Raw genomic sequence first — 26,389 nt, 5'->3', positions numbered from 1 at the left:
TGTCGCGGACGCTTACACTCGTCCAAACAAGCCATTAATTTTATTAAAGACAAATTAAAGACAAAACAAGTCGTTAATTTTGTGCGCCGCTGTTTTTCTCAAAGGTGACACGTTCATTACTCTCAGGAGTGAGTCTCTCCATCATCCTGTGATTTGTTATTTTGGACGTAAAAGCACCAAAATGAACTCCACGCTCATTTTTTAACGCTCTCCTGTGCTTGTTTTTGTTGTGTCATTTTGGCGTTTCAGGGGCGCCGTGTTTGCAAAATCTGACCACAGCAAACACTCATACCAAAGACCAGGAAGGCGACCTCAACAAACCGCCGAGCAAGGACGGCGACCACGGGAAACCGAGGGCTCCGTCAGAGGCTCAGTCCAATGTCTTTGTCCTGAGGAAGATGGTGGAGGAAGTCTTCACTGTGCTTTACAGTAAGGACGCACCATGTTTACATGATTTATAAGATGTGTCGCACCATTCCCAAACTTGATCTTTAATCCTCTGACGTCCAAACACAAACCTTAAACCACGTCTCTGATCAACACATTTGACTGGAATCAATAATTCCCACATATATTATTGTTTTCTTGTCAATATGAGGATAAAAAAGGTAGTGCAGAATGCAACTGGACTGAAATACCACTGAACGTTGGGTTGTGACTCACGATCATCGGAATCTCAAAATTCTGATTTTATTCTCAAAATTCTTATTTTTATTCTCAAAATTCTGATTTTGATCTCAAAATTCCGACTTTGAATCTCAAGAGCCTGATTTAAAATCACGGAATTCTGACTTTCATCTCAAAATTCTGACTTTTAATCTCAAAGGCCTGACTTAAAAATATCGTGTTTCTGACTTTTATCTAAAAATTCCATTTTAAAATCTCAGATGCCTGATTCAAAAACACGGTACCTTGACTTTAACCTTAAAATTCCAACTTTGAATCTCAAAATCCTGAATTAAAATCTGCTTTTAAGATTAAAGTAAACTTTAATCACAAAATTCTGACTTTTATCTCAAAATTTAAGTCAGAAGTCAAAAGCCTGACTCCAGAATCATGGAATTCTGACTTTAATCTCAAAATTCCAATGTTTGATCTCAAAAACCTGACTTCAAATCACAGAATTCTGACTTTAATCTCAAAATTCCGATTTTTCCAAAGCCAAACGTGCCAAGTCGCGCTGTGTCGAGTCGATTCGTGCTGTGACATTTGTCTCATGTCTGTCTACGATTGTCTAGAATGATGAATGCACGACAATTTTTCTGTGCAAATCTTATCTTATTAATAATGGACAAATCCAAACAAACCGAGGATCAATTCTGACTCTTGCGACGCGCAGGTGAAGCGTTGGGAAAGAGCAGCCTGGTCCCTGTGCCTTATGAGTGGATCCACAAGGACCCCAGCTGTGTGGTGGCCCACGGCTTGCCCGAGGGAGTGGCCCTGAAGAAGCCCTCCGAGTACGACACCAAGACCCTGATGAAGATCCTGGAGCAGAGCCACCGCGTCCAGTTCACGGTGAAACGGTGAGTCTCGTGTCCCTTGTTGTTGTTGTTGTCGTCGTTCTATTCCTGAACAATGCGCCGCTGTTCAGGCTCACAGACTCCCGGTTTCAGATTATAAAAGATTATAAAACCAGATGTTTCACATCTGATCGCTCCAAATAGATGTTTTGGCATTTTCACTTCAGCCTCTAATGTTTTCCAGAGATACATACTTGTGTTTGGCTGCGAGCACATTTCCCTTGTGCTTTGTCATCTCCTGCAGTTTGATGGTAGCAGACAGACTGTTGCGTATTAGTCGGGGATAAACAGGGTTTTAATTTAGCTGGGGAGAAGAAACCATGTTTTCCCAGTTTCCAGTCAGTGTTTCCAGAACATGTTTTCTTCATAACAATACTGGCAATGTGTAACAGGATTATTTGCAGAGGTGGACAAGGTGCAGTGACTTGTATTTTTCTTTCCAGGTAATAAAGAGTTATGTGTATTAAGGGAAACGGTGAAGTCTGGCCAATATTAATGAGGCTCGTCACTCCTCAGAGACTCGTATCTGATTTGTCTGAGCCAGAATCTGATTCTCCTGTTGGATCAAGGCAGACTTTTTCACTTAAAGGCATCGCTCTGGCTTGTTTTTAAGTGTATTTCATGCCACCTGCTCCAAGAACCAACCTCAGACATGGAGGACGAAAACATGAGGGAAAAACAGATGAATTAACACAAGGCTTACACAAGCTTAAGTCAGTGATATTTTATGTAATCTATGATCTGCTCTATCTCGCTGTTACTAAGCATTTTTAACTGGAAACTGAATTTGTGTGCTTTTCTAAACTCCTCTTTCTCTCTGCACCAAAGTCCTTTTAGAAAATCATCAATTTTACATCACAGCACACAGGGAGGTGTTGATCCACTGCTGCTTATAGCAGTGAAATCAAATACCCTTTTAAAGGTGAAGTTAGTAGTTTATAGTGACATCTAGAGGAGAGGCTGAAATTTACAACAAAGAACTGCTCCTCTGCTCACCCCCTCCCTTCCCTGAGCGTTACGGTATCCTCAGCCGGTCAAATGTCGTCCTCGTCGTCTTTCTCCGTGTCAGCAGATGAGGTTCGTGAGGCGAGGGAGAGGGCGAGCTACCGCGGCCGTAGCAGACGAAGTGGAGAGAGAGGAGGCGGGACTTCCGCTGCAAGTAAAGCGATGCTTCATTTGTTCTTTCGCGTTTGTCCTTACAGGCTCCCGTAGAAACATGGCGTCTCGCTGCTAACAGTGGCTATGCAACAGCGGCCTGCGACCATGTTATTTTACATGACTTTTTGAAACACTACGAAAATGAAACAAAAACTATTATACAGCGACTAGACAATGCAGGAGCACAAAATATGTATAAAAAAGTGGATTTTGGGTTATATAAACCCATAAATACTACACAGGGTCAATGAACCTTATAAATTCCTCTTTGGGCTCCACAGAATGTTGAGTTCTCATGCAGCTGTGATAATGCATTCAAGGAACATTGTAAATTTCAACCCTTTTACAAACACACATGAAATCCACAAAACAAATGTTGCTGCTGCCACCTTGTGGTTAATCACTCACGTGAAATCTTAATAGGTTTCTCAGCTCACGATTTATCATGCTAATGGACGATCCCCATAATCAAATTATCGTGAGTGCTTTTTTTTTTTGCAAAGCGCGATTCTTTTTTTCTACGTTATCCCAAAAACACCAAAGCTTTGGCATCTTCTACATCATTGAGTGAGTTTTTGTTCGGCGTACTCTTGTAGATTAATGTCACGTAGCCCTCGTTTGGTCAGGTTCATTTTTCAGTTACCGCCTCTAAAACTTTTGCACAAAAGAGCAAAAGCATCCGTCCTCCTCCAAAGTGTCGGGCGCAAGCCAGGAGATCTTTGGCAAGTGGTAACAGTTGGCAAACCAGAAGCTTTGATGTCAAGCTGTGATGTATGTTAGCCTCGGAAAGAAACATCAAACACTCTGGAACCTCCAGGCGCTGCTTTTCCTCCTTGTTTTGTCTTTAAATTTTAACTTCCATCTCCACGCTCAGGCCAGCCGAGGATTTGCCCCGAGAAGCCAAGTCCAGCACTGACGTCAATCACAACACTTCCGCCGCTGCCATGACGCCGGGCAGCCACGGCCCAGGGAAGACGGTCGCCGTGTCGTCGAGTCCGGCCTCTTCCAGCAACTTCCTGTACGGTATGCCCATGTCCTCCAAACCTCACCCAGACAGCAAACAGCTGGACTTCAAGCCCAAGTCTCTCCTCAACCTGGGCAAAGACCGACTAACCAACTGGACAATGGGGACGGACAAGAACATGTGCGCCAAGGACGGTGCTAGCAGTGGTAGGTTGTTGATCGTTAGGCCGATGTTTACAACAGCTTTTTATTAGAAAAATAATAAGAAACAAATGCATCCAGACAACTAAGAGGAGCTGCTATGAGATGTATTCAAGGAACCTTGTAAATTCCCTGACCTCTTTAGGGTCTGCAGAGTGTTTTATCAAACGACTATTAGCTTTTTTATCTATATTTTCTGAGTATCTTACTCTTAGGTTGCTATTTATCAGACAAATAAAGAGATATTTAGGTGTGATCACTGGTTTGTGAACTCCTCTCACCTCCTCTCAAATTGTTCCCATTAATATTTTTCCTGCGCCTGTTCCGACACGTCTTTGCGTGATTGGCTTCTCAGCCGCTGTTTATCACCGATCCCAATGACGTCAGCCGTGACGCCTTTTATTGTCGTAACAGTCAGAGCTTGACTGCGAGCAGAATGTGGGCTCCTTTTCTCAGTTAAATCCTCCCATGAATGGAACTGACAGAAACACTTTCAATAACGATCATAACGGTAATAAACACTAAAAAAAAATGTCTTTCACCCCAGGCCTGCAGCGTGTGCAGACTCTACTTAAACTGCAGTAAATTCAGATTATTACAGCGCTCATTAATTCATTCAGAGCGGCGCTTTAACAGCACATTTCCCTGTTAAACTCAAATCAGTGAATTAATCATTTACTGCTGAGCGGTCAATAAGCAGTTAGCTTAATTCATCAGTTACCTGTGTTAAGGAAGAGTGGGGAGTCACATGCATCTGAAATTGTATACAAAACTGACGTTAAATCCTTTTATGAAGGCAGATCAGCCCTGTTTACTGTTAAATAACTTCAGTAAAACTCGAATAAATGCAAGTGAATAACTGGAAAAATTTGCCTCGAACTTTCAGATGAGACAACAAGACTACCTGGTGAACAAGGTCAGAGTCCTCCTGGCATCCACATCTCCAAGAGGCTGCTCTTCTCCATCGTGCATGAAAAATCAGGTGAGCCAAAAAAAAGATTAATATGCATTATGTTAACCTGGATACTGACATATTTGGCTGATTTATTTGACATTTTACCACTTACAATGGCTGCACTGCCTCTGCCTGCCACATGGAGGCTCCACATGCATGGTTGCTACTGTGTAGTAGCATGCCTTGCTCGTTAAAAGGCCACTTTTGCTGAAAATGTCTGTATACATACTTTTCTTCACGACCCAATTACATAATTTTACACACAACGACTCTTTCACATCCAACAGCAGTTTGCTGTCCTCAAAACGAGCTTCTCTGTGGTCTTTAAATTCCGATTTTACTTCAGACGTAGTTTTGTCGGAATGTAATTTGGCACGTCAAGAATACAAATGAAAGCGCTAGTGTGAGTAATTCAGGGTCAACAGTGAGTGAACATAATAGGAGCTACGAGATGCCTTCAAGGAACCTTGTAAATGTCATTACCTCTTTGGCGTACGCACTGTTTAAATAAGAGGAGCTGCTTCAAGATGCATTCAATGAACCTTGTAAACTTTATCGTCTCTTTGGTGTCTACAGTGTTTAAATAAGAGGAGCTGTTACGTGATGCATTCAGATCGTTAGCGCCGCGACGGCAGCGTATCTTTAAAGCTGTGACAAAACGCCATGTTTCTGACACACTTGTCTTGCCTTGCTTTGCAGAAAAATGGGACTTGTTCATTCGCGAAACCGAGGACATCAACACACTGAGGGAGTGCGTTCAGATTTTATTCAACAGCAGATACGGTGAGGAACACGAGACTCTTTCTCCTGTGATGATTCTGTGGATGTTGATGGGTTGAGTTTTGGTTTGATCTCACCATCCGAGTCATATTTGTGTCCACATTATCCTGGATGTTATCATTTATATAATAAAGAGCTACAAGGGTTTTTGGGATTGGTTCCAGACTTTATCCAATCTCATTGTCATTCCCTTAAAGCAGCTTCTACAAATGTTTTTTTTCCCTCCTCCTCCTGCAGCCGAGGCCCTGGGTCTGGATCACATGGTGCCTGTTCCTTACCGCAAAATAGCCTGTGACCCGGGGGCAGTGGAGATTATAGGCATCCCAGACCAGATCCCCTTCAAGAGGCCCTGCACTTACGGCGTTCCCAAGCTCAAGCGCATCCTGGACGAGCGCCACGGAATCTGCTTTATCGTCAAACGGTGAGGATGGCCTTAAAGTGACAGTTGAGGTTTTTTGCCGCTCTTTGGTTAACTCTCTGATAGACCTTTTTTTTTTTTTGGACTGGAAACTCAAGTTTGAGTCACTTTGTAAATGGCTCACTCTCTCACACCAAACCCCATAGAGAAAAACAATTTAACAGCACAGAACACTGTTGTTGTTCGTCCACTGCTGCCCCCTTCAGTTCATTCAAGTGTACTATTTCATGACATTAGTGTTTGAAATCATTCATTTGAATTCAACTCAGTCACACAAATTTACCAAATCAGGCGGCAGCACACCATCAGCTCCTCTGTCCCTGTGAGCTTAAAACGCTTGTTTTCTCTATGGGGTTTGGTGTGGGTGAGTGAAATGTTCACAAATCAACACAAACTTCTATTTCCAGCCAGGAAAAACCATCTAACATCAAAATAATGCTGAAAAACATGCCCCTAAGTTATTGTAGACTTTGATTTTAATTGAATTTGCTCAGTATTTTCATATTGTCAGTGCTGCCAGCCATGTTTTTAGCGACCACACTTGGAAAATCCTCAACTATTACATATTGTACATTTTTCACATTTTGCTCCCCTTTAGGCACACTTCAATATTTAGGATGTGACATTACCCATTTATTTTCACGGAGGCACATCACTTCTTGCCGTCATAAAAGTCCAATAAAGTCTGATTTAGCGGCAGAGCTCAGATCGGCGCTTGTTACCGCGCCATCATCCAGCTCGGCGTCGCTTCCGAACTATTTTACGCTCAAAAACCGTCACTGTTCGCGTCCCAAACGACCTTCTCTTGGCCGCCGCTTGTTTAAGCTCATTTACACGAGCCGCCGTGCCTCGTTTGAGATAACACGTCTTTTTTAACGGATCCCGCAGGCGTCCTCATGAATGCTAACGCAATTAGGAAAGATTGGAAATGGGATTAATTCGGAGTTAGGTCACATTGCCGACACCCCTGATGTCCTCTTTTTAGTCTTCTTTCTCTTTGTTGACAAGGCTCCAAGCAAACTGATCATGAAGACTAGCAATATATTCAAGTTAACTGAATATATATATATGACACATTTTCTCAGAGTCGGTAAATCCATAAAAATTGCGAAAGACGCGTTTAGATACTCCGTTTATCGTCTCAAAGATTACATTTCAACATATTTACACTTAAAAGATGGTTCAACGCGTCTCATTTGCAAAGTACAAGCAGTCTCCTCTTTATTTTTGCTAATTTATGGCCCTTTCTGACTGGAAAATTGCACTTTTTAAGCGTTTGTAAAGCGCCGATTCTCCTGCACCAAAGCCCATTGAGAAAAGTGTCATTTTTAGCCCAAGGCGACGCAGACGCTGCTGGTCGACTGCTGCCTCATTTCTTGATTTTATGTCGCTTAAATAAACCCAAACTAAAGATTTAAAACACAGAAGTCATAATAATAACACATTTGAATGTAGGGATGGAGGCAGCAGTGGATCAACAACTTAACTTACTATGACGTAAAATCGCTGATTTTCTCTATGGGGTTTGGTGCAGGGGTGGTAAGCGGTTTAGAAAGTGACTCAAGCTTCAGTTTCTCGTTGTTAAAGGATACAGATAAATTGTTGAGACCCCCGGATTATAAAATGAGGTCATCTGCCTTTAAACGGGGTTGTTAAATGAAGGATAATTACGCTCAATAACCTTCGTCACCAGCTGGAAAGTCGTAAAAAAAGGTTTTATTCACAGATGTAAATAAGACTTATTTAAGATGACCTGTGTTTGGAAGCGTGGAGGCGCCGTACCAGGAGCGACATCACATGTCTGCGTTTATTTTTAGTCACAGGGATTCAGATTACTGGGCTGTTTGACTGTGCACAAGGACAATTATTGTGCGTAACGAGCTGTTAACGTTGTGTTGTCTCTTCCACGTGTATGTGTTTGCATCACGTTTCCAAACCCAGTGACTGATGACGTCCCTCTTGTCTTCTTTCTCTTTTTTTCCTTTTTTTCAGAATGTTCGATGAAAGGATTTTCACTGGTAAGATTCTGATTCATTAGATTTTTAAATGCATGTGGATTTAATCCCTATTTTAGAATTTTTTTCTCCCTATTTTAGAAAGTAATGCTCCAAAATGTTTTTTTTTTTTTTAAAAAAGCCAAAATTATTCTCTTTAAATCAAAGAAACCAGATCATATTGCACTTTTTTTATTAGTATTATTTAAAAAAAGAACTTGAACCAATGAGTGAGTTGTCAAAATTGTACATAGTTAATTAAATAATTCTTTAATTATTTATCGATTAATCACTGCAGCCTGAGACAAAATGCCCTTAAGTATAAATAATGAGAAACGTGGAATTATTGCTTTATAATTGTCGTGTTTCCACAAAAAATTCTATATACGGTTAAAAAAGGCGCAAAAATATCAAAAATAGCTTTAAAACTCTGTCATCACATATCTATAATTGTTGTTTAGTTTCATTTACACGTCACCTCTGAAACCCTGTTCTCTCCCCACTGTGGGATAAATAAAGCTATCTTATCTTATCTTATCATTTTCAACTGCGAAGATGTTTATTAAATTAAAAACAACTTCATTTTATGCATGTTATTTCAAAAATATGAGCATAAATCCTAAATTAAATGGTAGGAAAATGTTGCTAATTTGTTTTTTTGGAACCAAAAACAAATCACCCGTGACCCATCTGTGGGTCCCGACCCAGTGTTTGGAAATTTATCTGAACATTTGACTCCGCAGATTCTTTCTTAAGTTTTTCTCTCTTCTTTTGTTGAAGCTGCTGGCAAAATGGCGAGGGAGGATGGAAAACTGGACCTGGGTTTGACGTCTGACGACGGATTCCTCGACAGCCTGAGTCTGCCGTGTGCTGAGCTGATCAGCAATCCTCTGAGCAGCAGGTCGGTCAGAGCCACTGTTCGTACAAGACGGGATTATATTAGCAGCTTTACTCGAATATGCTGCTTTACAGGAGTTATCATAGAAGTCATGTTTTTTCATTTGGCCTCATTTCTGCTTTATTTACTGCATTTTGACTTGTAACTGCTTCATAGTCGAGGGTAACGGAAGAGGATTAAGGCCACACAGGAAACAAATATTTCAGTTCTGACTTTTTAAATTCAGACTTTATTCTCCGAAGTCAGAAATTCTGAGACTAGAAGTCAGAAATTCTGAGAATAGTCAGAATCCTGAGAATGAAATCATACTTCTGAGTTTTAAAGTCAGAATCCTGAGAATGAAGTCAGAATTCTGAAAATAAAGTCAGAATTCTGAGTTTTAAAGTCAGAATTTGGGGATTTAAAGTTAGTCAGAATTCTGAGAATTAAGTCAGAATTCTGAGAATGAATTCAGAATTCTGAGTTTTAAGTTAGAATTCTGAGAATAGTCAGAACTCAGAATTCTGAGTTTTAAGTTAGAATTCTGAGAATAGTCAGAACTCAGAATTCTGAGTTTTAAAGTCAGAATCCTGAGAATAAAGTCAGAATTCTGAGTTTTAAGTTAGAATTCTGACTTTATTCTCAGAATTCTGACTATTCTCAGAATTCTGAGAATAAAGTCAGAATTCTGAGTTTTAAAGTCAGAATTCCCGAGTCCATCTAAATCCTGCATTAGGGCTGCAATAGATGATTATTTCCATGATTAGTTAAACCAGGGGATTAGAGAGGGGTTTGAGATTAAAAAACTGCCCTCATTGAGGTCAAATATCATCCAAATTAGACATTTATGATGAGTCATAGTTACTATAGTTATTCCTGGAATAAAATTCATTGATTTACACATGGATTTAGAATAAAATTTTATTTCTTGGTGACTCTTTCAAAATAAAATACACGTCCGCTGGAGCACTCACAAACATAGAACAGCAGTAAATATTATTCCGTAAATAATTTATGAGTGATTTTTCCACCGACTTCAGCAGAGTGTAGTTAATGCAGTTTTTCCATGTGTCTGACCCCGGTTTCCTCCGCTGTACTCACAGCAGAAGAAGAAGAAGAGTGGTCACATGTTGAGTCTGAGCCAATAATCTGCTGCACTCAATCATTTTGAGTACAAGACATAAAAAGCTTTAAAAAAAAGAAGAAGAACAGAGGAAGTCCACATTTACTTTATTTAATTCTTTTACAGGAGAGTGATGTGTGAGTCGTTTGGTCCATAAAATGTCAGAAAACTGCGAAAAACGTCTTTTCTCAATCCCCAAAACGTGAAACCAAACCAAAGATACTCACTAACACTTAAAGAGATGTTAGTACACATCTCATTTGCAAAGCACAAGCATTCTCCTCATTTTTGCTAATTTGCGACCTATTCTGACTGGAAAATTGCATTTTTTTAAGTGTTACAAACCGCCGATTCTCCTGCACCAAAGCCCATTGAGAAAAGTGGCATTTTTAGCCCAAGGCGACGCAGACGCTGCTGGTCGACTGCTGCCTCATTTCTTAATTTTATGTCACTTAAATAAACCCAAATTAAAGACTTAAATCACAGATGTCAGAAAAATAACACATTTTAGCTTAAGGATGGAGGCAGAAGTGGCTCAGCAGCTCCTGCGTCCTGTGATGTAAAATCGCTGATTTTCTCTATGGGGTTTGGTGCAGCCGTTTGGAAAGTGACTTAAACTTCATTTTCTCGTTGTTAGAGAATAATTAATGTCGAGATGAACCTGCAGACATGTTTTAAACGAAGTAAAAAAAACACATTTCAAAATAAAAGCACAGAAATCACAGAAGAATACACGTCAAAACGGATTCATGTGTTATTATAACCCTCCTTTGACCCTGGTTTGATGTATTTTCCAGATCAACGAGTGCGTGTGTGAGTCCACTGGCTGAATGTGAACCAGGTATGTGCTTTTTTAGACAAACTTTTACTGTAAAGAGGAAGTCGATATTCCCCCCCAACCATGTTGTTTTCCCCCAGTCACTTCAAACATACTCTGTCACTGACTTCAATCTATTTAACGCCGCCGTAAAACACAATGCCAGCGCCTGACAGCGGGGTAAAAATGAACTGCTCTATCTCCTCAGGCCCTTCAGGAGATTGCATTCCTGTGAAAAGGATTAAAACGGAGCCTCCAGATGGGGAAGTCATTCAAGTTGCACTGCCAGGTAAGTGAGCACACACTCTGCACTCTTTAAACACAGACTCCAGAGACCAGTTTTCACTCACATATCAAAGCTTTTATGGACACGGCTTCTAACTTTTACACTAATACGGTGTCTAAATTTGTATTATTGAACGTTGCAAACTTGGCTAACCCTAACCCGCTAACCGAATACTTTGCACTGTAATAATTCACTTTCTGACTCTATCTTAGTGTTTTTTATCGTGCTGGGCACATGACGCTAATGACATTAACGGCGGTTAACGCGTGACACGCTTCCCTGACGACTGACCGGAAAAAGACGCGCTTGATGTCATGTGTGCACATGACATCAAGCGCGTCTTGCGCTGCACCGGAGTCCAAGCACCGTTTACCTGCATTAGCGCCGTTAGCGTTAGTTCGAGTTTAGCATTACTTTAGACTAATTTTAACAATTAGTTTATCCGTTAGCTGCGTTAGCTCCTTTAGCGCCATTAGCGTTAGTTTGAGTTTAGCGTTACTTTAACTCCTTTTGTCGTCATTGACATGTAAACATTTATGTCGTTCCATATCAAGGCAAATAATTATATAAAAAATAATCATAAAAAGTAAAATCAATATTTCTGACTTCATATTATATCGCCCCCTGTGGCCAATGGGAGGAAATCACCCATTACAACTGTTTCTTAGCATTTAAAAGCATAAAAACAAGTATATTATATCTTCTAAAGATATTATCTTGACTACCTAAGTAATTAAAGTCACTTCTGGTGACTTCAAAGTTTAAAACTTGTGCCATTTTTAAGCCATTAGTGTATTTCCTGTTTCCTGTTTTTGTTTTGCACAAACTTTTCCGTCTCAGACTCGGACTTTCTTTTCTTCTTTGTTGTCTGAAATCACACACACAAAAAAAACATTTTTTCCACGCTTATCGCTCGAAAACATCGCAACCCAAACAGGAAACGATCGTCAGTCAAACGTTTCCTGTCGCTCTCTCTGTCCTCCCGTTGTTTATCTCACACTTCAGCATAAACTTTAATGTCTTCCCCCTCCAAATACAGAGCCTGGAGGTCAGAGTGCAGAGGAGGCCGGGGATTGCATCATGGAGTCTGTGACGGCGTGTCCAGCAGCCACAGCGTCGCCCGCTGCTCCTCCTCCTCCTCCTGTCGCTCCTGCTGCTCCTCATCAGTCACTGGAGAATCACACAGGTAACATCGTCGTCAGCCGCCGTCCACAGCTCCGCCCACAGCCCCGTCCACAGCTCCACCCACACCTCACTGTATGAAAACACTACTTTCCCCCATAATCCCACTCTCCACACGACCACACCTCCCCTTTAATAATAGTCACAACCTCACAACCGTTAAGTCCCGCCTCCCCGATTCTAAACCCACTGTAGCTCCTCCTCCTTTTCTTTAAAACTCTCATCTGTGAAAAGCACCGTGTGTCATTTAAAACAACATGAGTCCGACCTTAGTTTAACCTTTTGATTTGTTTCTTTATGACAATATCAAGTGGAAAAAGTATTATTATTAAAGTATTATTATTAGAGTATTATTATAAGAGAATTATTATTTATATATTTTTAAACAATTAAAACTTAAATGTGAATATTTGTTGTTTTCTTTGCTCCATTTAACAAATTAATTATTAAAACTAAGTCATTTTGATTTGTAGACAACATTTCCTGAAATAAATGTTAATATGTTCACGTTTTCTTTGCTCCATTTAATAAATAAATCTTTAAAATGGAATAATTTTGGATTTTGGACATTTTCTGACATAAATGTGAATATTTTCTGTTGTCTTTTTTTGCTCCGTTTAACAAATAAATCATTAAAACTCAGTCATTTTCATTTGTGGACAACATTTTCTGACGTTTTCTGGACCAAAAACCTAATCAATTAATCTAGAACCCAACACATTAATCAATTATAAAATCTTCTAGACTGGTGTGATACTTTTATTCATATTTGTATATGTTTGGCACCAAATAACACAATTTAAATTTAAGGAAAACAGGGTTTAAAACAAAAGCTGCAGCTAAAGATTAGGTTTATTATCAGTTCTTTTCTCTAATAATCAATTATAGTTGTTTGGACCAGAAGATGTTGATAAAAATGTGAAATACCAAAGTCCTCAAACATGCAGTTTAGGGCTGCAATCAATGAATACTTGATAATTTTTCATGGATAAATATGTTTCCCAAACCTGAAAATAATAATGTTTTCATACTTTTTAATGATTTATTTCTTATTCGGAGCAACAAATATTCTGTTTTAAGAAGAAAAATATCGAAGAATTGTTTTAAATCTTTTAAAAAAGTTGAGTTTTTCACATTTTATTGTCAAACAACTTATCATTTCATAAAGAAACTAATTAACAGGTTATAGCAATAATGAGAATAATCAGTACCATTTCTAGCTGAATCCCTGTATCCTGATATTTCCTCGTTATCGTGTTTTCAGACACACGGTGCACATTTACAGACTGTGACTGAGACTTTTTCCCTATTTCTTGACCCAACTATTATTTAGAGTTAGATGTTGAGTTAGAAAAAGCAAAATTCTCCTCCTGATCTTGGCTGTAACTCACAAGTCTTTAAAGAGGCGTTTATTTTCATTTTATTTATTTTAATTGTTCCTTGTTTAAGTTTTCTTTTCTTTCACAAATCACCACTAAAGGAAAGATGTTAAAGGTGAGTGCAGCAAATGTCATGTTTTATTTTGTATTCTTTGACACATTTTCTACACTGAAAATGCTATAAATGCTATAATAACTTGCCAACATACAGTCCTGCTGATTTATTTAAAAGTGCCACAAGGGGGCGCCTGCATCTTTCCTGTCAGATATTCCGATTCTTTATCTAATTGTTGTTGTTTGTTGCGTTAAATTGATCATTAAAATGTTAATCAATATAATAATGGAGTAGTTTATTACCATAATGTGAATTTAGCGTGTTTTATGTCCATTTTAAGAGCTAAAAGTACGGTAAGGAGCACATTACCGTATGACCCGTTTCCATGACGAATGACCAGAAAAAAAACGTGCTTGACGTCATGTTTGCACACCTCCCGATTGTTAAAATGAGTCTCCAAACGCTAAACTCGAACTAACGCTAACGCAGGTAAACGATGCCTGGACTCCGGTGCCGCGGCACGTACACATGCGTTAACGTGCATTAGCGCTGACGCCGTTAACAGCCACTAATGTCGTTAGCGTCATTAATATATATATATATATATACATATACATATATATATATATATATATACATATATATATAGCCGTTAACGCAAAAGACATTTTCAAGTAATTAATAAGTTGACCAACAGAGGGTGCTGTGAGCTCAGCTTTGGCCTTCGTCCTTCTTGTTAGAAGAAGACAAATAAAGGAAATTTTTTGTCTTCTTACAATTGTAACAAAGAATTTGAAAAAAGGAGCAGATCGATCGTAAAGTAACAAAGAAATCTTCCGTCGCAGCTGTTAGCTTAAGTGTTAGCTTAAGTGTTAGCTTCGCTGGCTCTAAGGGCTCACAGTCTCATGAGACTATCGCGGTCTTCCGTGATTGTGAAATGCCGTGCTTCAGTTTACATTGCAACACCAGGAGTGATGTCGCACGAGACGTATCTCAGGTTAGCCATTGTTAGCCATGGTTAGCAGTGCCAGTTAGCGGTCTACGTGGTATTTTTTTTCCAGTATAAAAACATGTGTCAGGGTAAAAACGAGACAGTACTAAGTGTACGACCAATTTACCTTGAAACAAATATCCCTCATGCAAATGTATCTCAGGCTAGCCATTGTTAGCAGTGTCAGTTAGCGCTCGCCGTGGTATTTTTTGCCCTTTAACAGTATAAAAACATGTGTCGGGGTAAAAATGAAACAGTACTAATTGTACGACCGATTTACCGTGACACAAATATCCCTCATGCAAATGTATCTCAGGCTAGCCATTGTTAGCCATTGCTAGCAGTGCCAGTTAGCGCTCTCCGTTGTATTTTTTGCACTTGAACACTATAAAAACATGTGTCAGGGTAAAAATGAAACGGTACTAAGGGTACGACTGATTTACCGTGAAACAAAAACGCCTCATGACCTCGGAGTTCTGACTTCAAATAGAACGCACTAATAGTATCACAAGATTTGTACAGAGGATACAGGAAATGGTGTTTATGTTCAGATTAAACCATATCATTGAGTTCTTCTTCCCTTAGTTTTCTTTGGTCTCATGATGATTCTCTTGTTTTTGCAGCTGAAGCAGTTTCACCGAGCGCGTCCTCGCAGACCATCAGAAGATCCTCAGAAGGTAAATCAACTAAATCCACTCCATGTGCATTTCTCTCCGTGTTATATTTAGAGTGAAAAATAAAGCGTCTGTAAAAGGTTTGACTCTCAGCCGTGGCCTCGGCTCTGCGAACGCAGCCTTTTATTTTTATTTTATTTTATGTGCGACGTAAAACAATAGATTATTTATTTATCATCTCCCATTATCTGCCACACACTCAGCAACAGAATTCACTTTGAATTTATGATAATTTTACAACTGGTCTGTGTTTTTATCTTATTATTACTTTTGACTTCACGCACAGTAAAGATGATTTGTGGCTTTTTAGCTGCGTCCACGCTCTCTTCTTCTCTCCCACTGTTTTTCAGCCTCATTCTTTTTCTTTTTCTGTTGTTTGTGCTTTTCCCCGTTTCTTCGCTCTGGTCTCGGGTGATTAATACAGCGTGCGGTCACTTTGTCTTTGCCAGGTCAGTGAGGACAGGGAGCATTTATCTAAATAGAAAATATAAAAAAGATAGAAGTGTTTACAGGTGAGAAGACGCTCGCTAACTGAGCTGCTGTCATTGTACGACCACTACTACTACTAATAATAATAATAAGACCTCTGTTTCATGGTTGTATTGTCTTTATTGCAGCTGGGAGTCTGGTGGAGGACATCAGTGAGATGATTCTTCAGCTGCGGCGACAGGTGGAGAGTCTGTTCAGCATCAAGTACGGTGAGTGAACCCCTGACGCTGCCGGAGATTGATCTTCACTCACTGTAGAGCTGCTGTTATTGACCGAGCACGAGCTGAAACTAATGCAGTTGTAGAAACGATTGTAATACACCAGACTCCTCGGTTAAATATGGACATTTTAGACATTCTGATTTTAATCTCAAAATTCCGACTCAACATTCTGAAATAATAATAATTTAATCTCAAACTTCTGATTTAAAATCTCAGAAAAGTGATTTAAAATCTTGGAACTCTGACTTTAATCTAAAAATTCCAACTCACAATCTCAGAAACCTGACTTGCATCTCAAAATTCTGACTTAAAATCTCAGAATTCTGACTTTAATCTCAAAATTCCGATTTAAAATCTCAAAATTCGGACTTAAAATCTCAGAATTCTGACTTTACCCAAAATCCGATTTAAAATCTCAGAATTCTGACTTTAATCTCAAAATTCCGATTTAAAATTTCAGAAACTTGACTTAAATCTCAAAATTCTGACTTAAATCTCAAATTCTGAATTAAAAGCTCAGAATTCTGACTTAAATCTCAAAATTCTGATTTAAAATCTCAGAAACGTGATTTAAAATTTTGGAATCCTGACTAATCTAAAAATTCAGATTCAAAATCTCAGAAGAGTGATTTAAAATCTTGGAATTCTGACTTTAATCTAAAAATTCCGACTCAAAATCTCAGAAACCTGACTTACATTTCAAAATTCTGACTTAAAATCTTGGAATTCTGACTTTAATCTCAGAAACCTGACTTAAATCTGAGAACTGGTTATTGAGATGGTGTTCATCGTCCTTTTTAGCAGCTTCACCCAGACCTAAAATCTTAGACGTTCTAATTTTAGTGGAAATCCTGTCCTTCATGTTTGTACTTGGACTCTTTCTGTGACGTAAAGTCTCCTCCTTTTGTCTCTGTGTGTTTCTCTCTCAGCTGAAGCTCTGGGTCTACCTGAACCAGCCAAGGTTCCTTACTCCAAGTTCCAGATGTACCCTGAGGATCTGTACGTCAACGGGCTGCCGGAGGGAATCTCGCTCCGGAGGCCCAACTGTTTCGGAGCGGCCAAACTGCGCAAGATCTTAGCTGTGGGCGGTCGGATCCAGTTTGTTATCCAGAGGTGAGACTGTGAGACGTCCTTCATCTGGACCTGTGCTTCTCTAACTTATACCAAATACCACCTGAGGAAGCTCATACATGTACCGCACCGTGGATCACGAGTCAAACTCTGTACTGCAGGACAAACTCCTCTCTCCAACTCTCACTCATTCATGTTTCCAGCTTCTTCTTCTTCCTGCAACAACTCTCAGGTCTCTTGTGATCTCACGTAGTCTCGTGAGACCTGATAAGAGTTGCTTGTCCTGGAGTACAGACGTAGAGTACGTCAACTGCTCCTGTAATGTTGGCAAAATCTTACAACACCAACAATCCGAGCCATTTATTGGCGCCTATTTACGCCTAAAATAACATGTAATATAACATCTAAAATAAGGCCTAAAATATCGCCTAAAGTAACGTTTAATATGATGTCCAACACTTAAAATATCGTCTAAAATAATGCCTAAAATTACGTTTAATATGATGTCTAATGTTTGAAATGACGTTTAAAATCACATCTAAAATAATATGTAATATAATGGCGAAAATTATGTAAAAAAATAATGCCTAATATAACGGCTAATGCTTGAAATAACGTTTAAAACAACGTCTAAAATAACGCCTAAAATATGAAATAATGTCTTATATAACGTTTCTTGCGTTACCTACTGATTCTAAAGACAGCTGATCTTGCAAGGCTGTTTTTCCTCTAACAGTCAGTAGGGGGCAGTGGAGACAGCCCCCAGTTTCCCCACAACAAGACATTGAACCGTCACAGTGACTCTGACGCTGTTAAATGACTGTAAAAATCCTGCTAAACAGCACATTTCCTCAGACAAGACACTGAAGTTTGTTTTAATCCTGTTTTTTTGTTGATTTCCAGGCCCGAGCTGTTAAATGAGCAAGTAAAACTAGAAATGCCTTCGATCCCCGTCTGTGACTCAGGTAAGTTTGTGTAAACAACAGCACATTTGATCACATTTAGCCTTTTCAACAAGATACAAAGGGGTTTCTGAAGATATTCAGGTCTTTTTCCATTCGTGAAGATGAAACCAAAGCAACAAAACAACAGAGTTATTATTCACTGTATTCATCTATTCCAGTTTTACGCAGTAAAAGTGGAGTATTTACTTCACTGCCCCTGAAATAAATGAGGTCGTGGTCGTGAATATGTAATTATTTATTCATTATTCCACCGACGTGAGTTGTTTCTAATTTGGGTTTGTGGGAAAAATGAGACTGTGTTTCTGACGGTAAATAAACAAATAAACAAAATAAGGTTATTTTTTCAATTGTACGGCACATTTTTAAAAGGTTGTATTTGCTGCTGAATCTCTGGAAAAATAAAGCCCTGACGTCAGCAGATAAATCCAACTTTCCTCTTGTTTGCTGAAAGTTTATGAGGTCAAACGCAGTTCAAGGTGTATTTTTAAGCATTTTTCTAAAAAAAGAAAAAAAAAGGTCCTCGAGGGTTCCTCCTGCAGCTACTGCGTCTCTGTCTTTTTGTTATTATTGGTGACGAAGCTCGGCTGCTGAAGCTCTGGGCCTTTTTTTATGTTGAGTAAATCTTCAGATGTCTTTTTGTCCTCACAGATCTGGACAACAAGGACACATCAGCAGCAGCGTTAGCGTTAGCGTTAACAGAGGATGGTGCAGCTTTAGCCCAAAGAGCCGGGTTCTCAGGTAACGTCTGTCTTTCTCACCTGAGCTTCTGCTCGTTTGCTGATGAAGTGACTGATCCTCTCAAATGTTTAAGTTGATAATTGATCAGTTTGAGTATTTTTCAGCTGCTTAAATGTGAATATTTTGCTCCAAATAACAAAGAAATCATTATAACTGAATCATTTTGGTGAACAAAAAAGCGGCTTAATTGAGAAAATAATCAACATTTTAATCACTGTATATGAAACACAACAATCTGCAGAACAGCAGGTCGGTGTCTCTAACTATTGCAAGTGTTAAAATCATAGAATAAAAGCCCTGGTTCCACCAAAAGCAGGGCTTTTATTGTGAAATAATACAGCTAATAAAGTGGACGATTTCAATAAAAGACCAACCTCAATGAAAGAAACATGATTTTCTATAGATTTAAATAGTGTAGGAAACATTTTGGCTATCACTAAACTACACGTGATTTATATGTGAGTTAAAAGGACAAAGTGAACATGACTTTAACTGATTATTTGTATTAAATAAATGTAATAAAAGTAGATTTGAACAGTTTTTTTTTTCAGTTAATGTTGACACATTTTCAAAGTAGGAAACTTAAATGTATACAGAATAAACAGGAAATTTTAAGAAATTAAGGTGTGAAACTTAAATTTTAGTTGTTAAATATAGTATTTTGCAGCATAATCTATCATTTCTATGGACATGACACTTTCACTTTCTGCCACTAGAGGTCTCCCTCTCTATCAGTCAATCAGAACAGAAGCAGCGTGAGATCCTGAGCTTCTGCTCGTTTACTGATGAAGTGACTGATCCTCGCTTGAATTTTAAAGTTGATAATTGATCAGTTTGAGTATTTTCCATCTGCTTAAATGTGAATATGTTCTGGTTTCTTTGCTCCAAATAACAAATAAATCATTAAAAATGAATGCTAATGTCCTAATAATGTCCTCTGTCTCCCGTCCTGTGTCTCCAGAGTGTCTGGAGTCCAAGTTGTCCCGGATCGACCTAGCTAACACGCTGCGGGAGCAGGTCCAGGACCTGTTCAACAGGAAGTACGGGGAGGCGCTGGGCATCAAGTACCCGGTGCAAGTGCCTTACAAGAGGATCAAGAACAACCCAGACTCGGTCATCATCGAGGGCCTGCCCCCTGGAATCCCCTTCAGGAAACCCTGTACATTCGGCTCCCAGAACCTCGAGAGGATCCTGGCGGTCGCCGACAAAATCAACTTCACCATCACCAGGTGAGATAAAAAAAGGGACAGTTTATACCCGGAACAACATGAAAACAGAGGGTTTTTAATGATTTTAACACGTTTTAAAACTTAAACTTTGTTTTTTTGATTGATTTGTTTGTGAAAACTTCTTCACACGATAACTAAGAGACTCGTTATTGTGCCATAAACTTCTTTTTATTAATGCTATGGAAAACCTTTGAAAATGAATTGGTATGGGAACTCCTGATTTTTTACGTGTTTACGTGTTTTTTCAGCGTCGGAATATTGAAAATGTTGAAGAAAAATCCAGTTTTGACTCCTGGTGAAGGAGATTTTTACTAAAGAATAGGATTAAGCTTCATGCTAATGCATATAAACACTGCAAAATGTTTAAAATCAATAAAGAAAATGGTCCAAACACTGAGTCGGGACCCACAAATGAGTCGCAGGAAAGATTTTCGGGATTTTCCCCAAACACATTTTCATCATTTTTAGTGAAGAATTGTTTGTTTATGTTTTAAATAACGTGCATTAAATGAATTTCAAAGTGATATTTTGGCTGTAAATTCATGCATAAATTAGCTCTTGATCTGAGACGAGGATGTTTTCCTGTTATTAGAAAAGTCAAATTTCCTGGTTCACGTCTTCATTTGTCAGAAAATCTAATTTAAAAAGCGTCTTTGTTGTTTATATACGTCCTGCTTATTAAAAAAAAAACCTCCATATTGTTTTTCAAAAAGGAATTTCCTGTTTGAACACATTTCCTCTTCCATCCTCAGACCTTTTCAAGGACTCATTCCTAAACCAGGTAAGAGCAGAGAGTTTGTCAGATGATTAAAACAGAGAAACTGATGTTAACGTCATTTAATATTAAATCTTTGTCTTCACCAGCGCCGCGAAGAGTCACTTTACTGAAGAAGGCGTACGCTTCCATCAGCGGTGAGAGGATCAACGCTTTGACTCGACCGTCGTCTGTTAACTGTTTTTATTTAAATTCTAAAGTCTGTTTTTTCTTCTTCTTATCGTCACAGACGACGACGACATGAACCGAATGGGAGAGAAAGTTGTTCTGAGAGAACAAGTGAAGGAGCTGTTCAACAAGAAATATGGTGAGAGGATGAACTCGGAATACTCACAATAAAATGTCACGTTTCCCAGACTTAATTCAGACATCTGACATTCAAAGTTGGAATTTGTGTGATTTCGTGGTTTTTAGTCAGGTTTTTGAGATTCAAAATTGGAATTTTGAGATTAGAGTCAGAATTCTGTGATTTGAAGTCGGAATTCCGTGATTTTAAGTCATTCTTGAGATTTAAAGTTGGAATTTGTGAGATTAAAGTTGGGATTCCGTGATTTAAAGTCAGGCTTTTGAGATTCAAAATTCTGTGATTTTAAGTCGGAATTCCGTGATTTTAAGTCACTCTTGAGATTTAAAGTTGGAATTTGTGAGATTAAAGTTGGGATTCCGTGATTTTAAGTCAGGCTTTTGAGATTCAAAGTTGGAATTTTGAGATTCAAAATTCTGTGATTTTAAGTCGGAATTCCGTGATTTTGTTGCTTTTGAGATTCAAAGTTGGAATTTTGTGATTAAAGTCAGAATTCCGTGATTTTAAATCAGGTTTTTGAGATTCGAAATTGGTATTTTTCGATGAAAGTCAGAATTCTTTGATTATAAGTCAGATTTCCGTGATTTTAAGTCAGTTTTGAGATTCAAAGTTGGAATTTTGAGATTAAAGTCAGAACTCTGACATTTTAAATCAGGGGTCTGAGATTCAAAGTTGGAATTTTTGGATTAAAGTCAGAATTCTTAGAGTTTAAGCCAGAATTAGGTTTTGATTAAGGTTATGACTTTCTTGTTGTCACATAGAGCAAAGAAATTATTATTCACAAAATATGAATATTTAAGAAGCTGGAAAGTGAGAGAAACTTGTTATAATTCTTTAAAAAAACTCCCAAACTGAGTAATCGATAATAAAAATAATCAGGTCATCATTTCAGCCTTATAAATATGGTCAAATTCTGCTTTGACACAAATAATTGGCAAAGTTTTAATGTATTTTTAAAATTAAAATCTATTATATTTAATGTCATGGTTTTCACTGCAGCAGCCTTCAAAACCAGGATAAGCCGTCACAGATACGTTAGCGCAAATATGACGATGTCCAAAATCCTTATCCAAAGTCACAATGTCACTTTAAATAATAAACTAGCGTTCTATCTCTGTCCTGCTGCGTTCAGGTGAAGCTCTGGGCTTGGATCACTCCGTCGTGGTTCCGTACAAGTTGATCCGCGGGAGTCCGGAGTCAGTGGACGTTAGCGGTCTCCCTGACGACGTCCCCTTCAGAAACCCCAACGCCTACGACATCGTGGCCTTGGAGCAGATCCTTCAGACGGCAGATCAGGTCACGTTCACCATCAAGAGTCAGCTACAGTGAGTCTCTCTTCATCAACGGTGATGGGTCTTTATCCAGGAAGTGTTTGTAATGACATTTCCCAGGCTCCTTGAATGCATCTCGTTAACTGAACCCTGCATTTACTTTCACGAGAATATTTGACTATTATTAGCACTGAATATTTCAAGATTCTGCTGCTTTGTCATGGTTTGTTTGATGTTCAGTTTAAAAAAAAAGTGCTTTGTCACCAGAAATGACTCAGCGTTTTCTCTCTCTCTGACTCACAGGCCTTTTGCAGAACTCTGTAGTCAGGCGTGTAACACAGGTGAGTCCATCATGTCTTCACTGTATCTTTTTCTTCGTAATGTTACGACTTTTTGTCATTACTTTTTTTCTTGTGATATTACGACTTTTTTTCTCATGATATTAAGACTTTTTCTCATGATATTACGACTGTTTCTCATTACGACTTTTTTCTCATGATATTACGACTTTTTCTCATTATATTACAACTTTTTTTCTCATGGTATTACGACTTTTTTTCTTGTGATATTACAACTTTTTTTCATTACTTTTTTCCTGTAATATTACAACTTTTTTTGTCATTACTTTTTTCTCGTGATATTACGATGTTCTTCTCATACACTATAAACAAACAGATTGAGTGTTTTTTTTTCTCAGTTGATTCCAGAATTGACGACGTGTTTCTGTTGTCGTCTTCAGCGGTAACAGACGCCTCCATCAACCGACGAAAACGCAAGAGAGTCCACGAAAGCAGTCGAGTCCACGCCTCCTCTGACCTCGGGATTTCGACCAATCAGATTCCAGTCATGGTACGTGAGAAGAAATTCCCTGAAACACAACGTTAACTAAGCTAATTTGTGATTTATCAAATATCGTGATAAATGCATGTTTTATGTAACTGATGAAATATTATTATATAAAAAAATAAAATTGTTAGAAAATGAAACACTTAAAATAAATCGCAAATATTGTTATAATATTTCCACGCAAAACATTGCGATGTTTTTTCCCTTAACAAAGAACAGTGCGGTTTTGCGACCTTTAGTCCTCACTAAAGCGTAAAAACCAGGAAGTGTGTCTTTGGCTCCCCTAGTGGACACGCCCCCAACGCCTCAGAGCAGAGAATGTTGCTGAATTTTACGTTATTTTATTACGACTTTTTCCCCCGTAATATTACAACTTTATTCTCATAATATTTTTACTTTTACCTCGTAATATTTTCATCAGTTAAAAAAATGTAACGCTAAAAAAAGAAACGTACAACATTGGCATGTAAAATATTGCGATATTCCACTGGATCGATTTTTTTCCCGAACAAAACAGTGACCTTTTACGAACTTTAGTCCTCACTAAAGTGTATAAACCAAGAAGTGATTGGCTCCCCCTAGTGGACACGCCCCCAGTGTCTCAGAGCCGAGAATGTCGCAGAATTGTAAGTGATTTTAGCAACTTTTTTAGTCGTTATAATTGTTGTAAAGAGTTTAAAGACATTTTCTTCTCAAGTCAGAAAAGATATTTTATTTATCGTAGAAGGTCGAGGAGGATTTTGCAGATTTGAACCTTTGTTGTTTTTCATCTTCCACCTTTTACGACTTTTCTCTCTCTCTCTGTGTTTGCTCGCCCGCAGCAGTGGCCCATGTACATGGTGGACTACAGCGGCGTCAACATGCAGGTTCCCGGGAAAGTCAACTACTGATGGAACGAAGGAAGAAGAAGAAGAAGCTCTTTGGGAAAACTGACTCGCGAACTCTTCCACGCGTAAAAAAAAAACACTAACACTTCCGTTGGAGCGCTAAAACTCTTCGGACTGAAACTCTGTGAAGGTTTGACCTCTGCGAAACTTTGGCGTCGCCGTCTTCGTCGTAAAAAAAGGAAGCGGCAGAATGTACGTGGATCATCGCAACGCTAGCGAAATAAGGAAGAAGAAGAAGAAAAAAAAGACGACTAGATTTTACTGCCCTCGAGTCGTGTTTTTTTTTTATTTGTTTCTTTTTAAATCGGCGATGTATGAACTGACAAGGTAAAAAAAAACAACAACAACAACACAAGTCTTTTAATCTGGTTCTATAATATTCAGATATTTGTACTTTTTATTTATTATATTTATTGAACTATAAACAGTAACGTGCAGGGATGTAAAAGACATTATTCTCCTCCTCTACAGCGCCACCACACTAACACACGCGTCACTGCAGGTGAAATCAGACGAAAATCAAGTGTCTTAACCGCAACAGAAAAAAACGTTAACAAACACACGCGCACACGCACTGAATCGACTGCTTTTTGTCTGATTTGAATCTTAAATGTTAGCGTCACATGAACAATAATGTAAAATACGTCGTTTAAAGTCGGCCTGAATGTATCTCGTAAAAAGGAAAAAGAACGCTATGTTACTGTGCGACGACGCTCTCTGGACTAACGCTATTTAATAAACGCTGTACCTTCAACTCAAGCCAGTTAGGCCTTTGAAATAAAAATGTGTTGCCTTGCACTTTGTTCTCATCTTATTCTTATTGTTTTATGACCTGTGTGTGTTTTTAAGCTGATTATTTAGGTCATTTTCATCTTTTAAATCAACATAAAACGGCTCTACGTTTCGTTTTAAGTGACACCGGGACGTTTGCCGGCACACAAAATGGCCGCCAACAGGAACAAGGAAGAAAAAGTTACATTTTTACCTATTTAGGACGTTTTCTGGCAGAAACACTGACCTGATACGAGTCGAATTTAAGGGACAATTTGTCAAAAAATATCAGATATCAGCGACAAATTCGAGTATGAAGAAAGAAAGTAATCTTTTGTGATATAAAAAAAAAAAAACGATGTTGAGGAAAATACATTATTTATTCGACTTTATTCTCTAAATATGACTACTTTTTTATTTGTAATATTTTTACTTCTAATATGACGTAATTCTCGTACTTTAATTGCATTTTTTTATCCTAATATAACAACTTTTTTTCCCATATTATGACTTTAATGTGACTATTTTCTCATAGTATTACAGCTTTACTCGTAATATTTTTTATTTATTTATTGTTTATTTATTTAAGTAAAGAGACGAGAAACGATACACATTAATAAACGTTTAAACGTAAATATGCCAGATTATCGCCCGTATTACGATTTTAAATGCGATTGCTTTACTCGTAATGTCACGACTATTGTTGTTATGTGATGACATGTTTTGCTTTGACAACTGATAATATTATTACTTTTAATATTATGCCTTTTTTTCCTCATAACATTACAGATTTTTTTTTACATATTTAAATCTCAGATTGACCCGAACACGACACCTTCAATGTGTGTGTGTGTGATTGAGATTAACTGCAGGTGTGTGTATGTGTGTGTGTGTATGTGTGTGTGTGTGTGTGTGTGTGTTCAGGTGACTCCAGTGAAGCTGATGGTTCCAGGATAAAAGGTCAGTTTCTCTCCTTTGGATTTTAAAAATGTTATTTTGTGTTTCTCTGTTTGTTTGTTTTTTAAAAAGTGACATAAACGAGGTTTGAGTTTAGAGTCTTTTAAGTTTCTGTCAAAGTGTTAATATGTTTGTGGAGGGTTTAGATTATGATGATGATGCAACACATGACACAGATTCCGTTTAGTGAACTTTAACAGATGTATTTAAAAAATCACAAATTGCTTGTTTGACGATAAAAAATCACAAAAAACCCACAAACTCATCCAGGAAATCAACGTTATGTCCTCTGAAGTCATAGAAACCAGACTGTTTGTGTGTGTGTGTGTGAGAGTGTGCGTCCTTGTGTTAGTTCCCTCTTTAGGACGTGTCATAAAAACACTGACCTTGTCAGGACCAGTTTATTCCTCACACCGAAAGACCGAAAACCTGGTGCTAATGAGGCAGAACCTCATTTTCTGAAGAACTGGTGACGTTTATGGCTAAAATGTT

At 38.4% G+C, this 26,389-nt stretch overlaps 1 protein-coding gene across 3 annotated transcripts in view; it reads left to right on the top strand.

Annotated features, from left to right (window-relative positions):
• Positions 1 to 24,956, top strand: part of gtf2ird1 (GTF2I repeat domain containing 1) — a 36,113-nt gene extending 11,157 nt beyond the window's left edge. For 2 of the 3 annotated variants that reach the window (XM_083889137.1, XM_083889138.1), the window contains exons 4-27: positions 250 to 429; positions 1,340 to 1,523; positions 3,553 to 3,848; positions 4,729 to 4,824; positions 5,497 to 5,580; positions 5,815 to 5,998; positions 7,988 to 8,013; positions 8,770 to 8,890; positions 10,787 to 10,830; positions 11,015 to 11,095; positions 12,132 to 12,278; positions 15,323 to 15,376; positions 15,991 to 16,071; positions 17,013 to 17,196; positions 18,058 to 18,119; positions 18,768 to 18,857; positions 19,819 to 20,086; positions 20,839 to 20,867; positions 20,951 to 20,998; positions 21,091 to 21,168; positions 22,298 to 22,490; positions 22,740 to 22,777; positions 23,134 to 23,285; positions 24,104 to 24,956. In XM_083889137.1, the coding sequence (XP_083745263.1) occupies positions 250 to 429; positions 1,340 to 1,523; positions 3,553 to 3,848; positions 4,729 to 4,824; positions 5,497 to 5,580; positions 5,815 to 5,998; positions 7,988 to 8,013; positions 8,770 to 8,890; positions 10,787 to 10,830; positions 11,015 to 11,095; positions 12,132 to 12,278; positions 15,323 to 15,376; positions 15,991 to 16,071; positions 17,013 to 17,196; positions 18,058 to 18,119; positions 18,768 to 18,857; positions 19,819 to 20,086; positions 20,839 to 20,867; positions 20,951 to 20,998; positions 21,091 to 21,168; positions 22,298 to 22,490; positions 22,740 to 22,777; positions 23,134 to 23,285; positions 24,104 to 24,172 (2,789 nt within the window). In that variant the 3' untranslated portion in view covers positions 24,173 to 24,956. The remainder of the gene's footprint in view (positions 1 to 249; positions 430 to 1,339; positions 1,524 to 3,552; positions 3,849 to 4,728; positions 4,825 to 5,496; positions 5,581 to 5,814; positions 5,999 to 7,987; positions 8,014 to 8,769; positions 8,891 to 10,786; positions 10,831 to 11,014; positions 11,096 to 12,131; positions 12,279 to 15,322; positions 15,377 to 15,990; positions 16,072 to 17,012; positions 17,197 to 18,057; positions 18,120 to 18,767; positions 18,858 to 19,818; positions 20,087 to 20,838; positions 20,868 to 20,950; positions 20,999 to 21,090; positions 21,169 to 22,297; positions 22,491 to 22,739; positions 22,778 to 23,133; positions 23,286 to 24,103) is intronic. The other variant, XM_083889139.1, reaches the window with a different exon arrangement.
• Positions 24,957 to 26,389: the final 1,433 nt, after the last annotated feature.

The sequence above is a fragment of the Microchirus variegatus genome (genome assembly GCF_963457635.1).
Source record: "Microchirus variegatus genome assembly, chromosome: 5".
Classification (NCBI taxonomy): domain Eukaryota; kingdom Metazoa; phylum Chordata; class Actinopteri; order Pleuronectiformes; family Soleidae; genus Microchirus; species Microchirus variegatus.
Note: the sequence above shows the minus strand (reverse complement) of the source record. Positions and strands in the feature narration are given on the sequence as shown.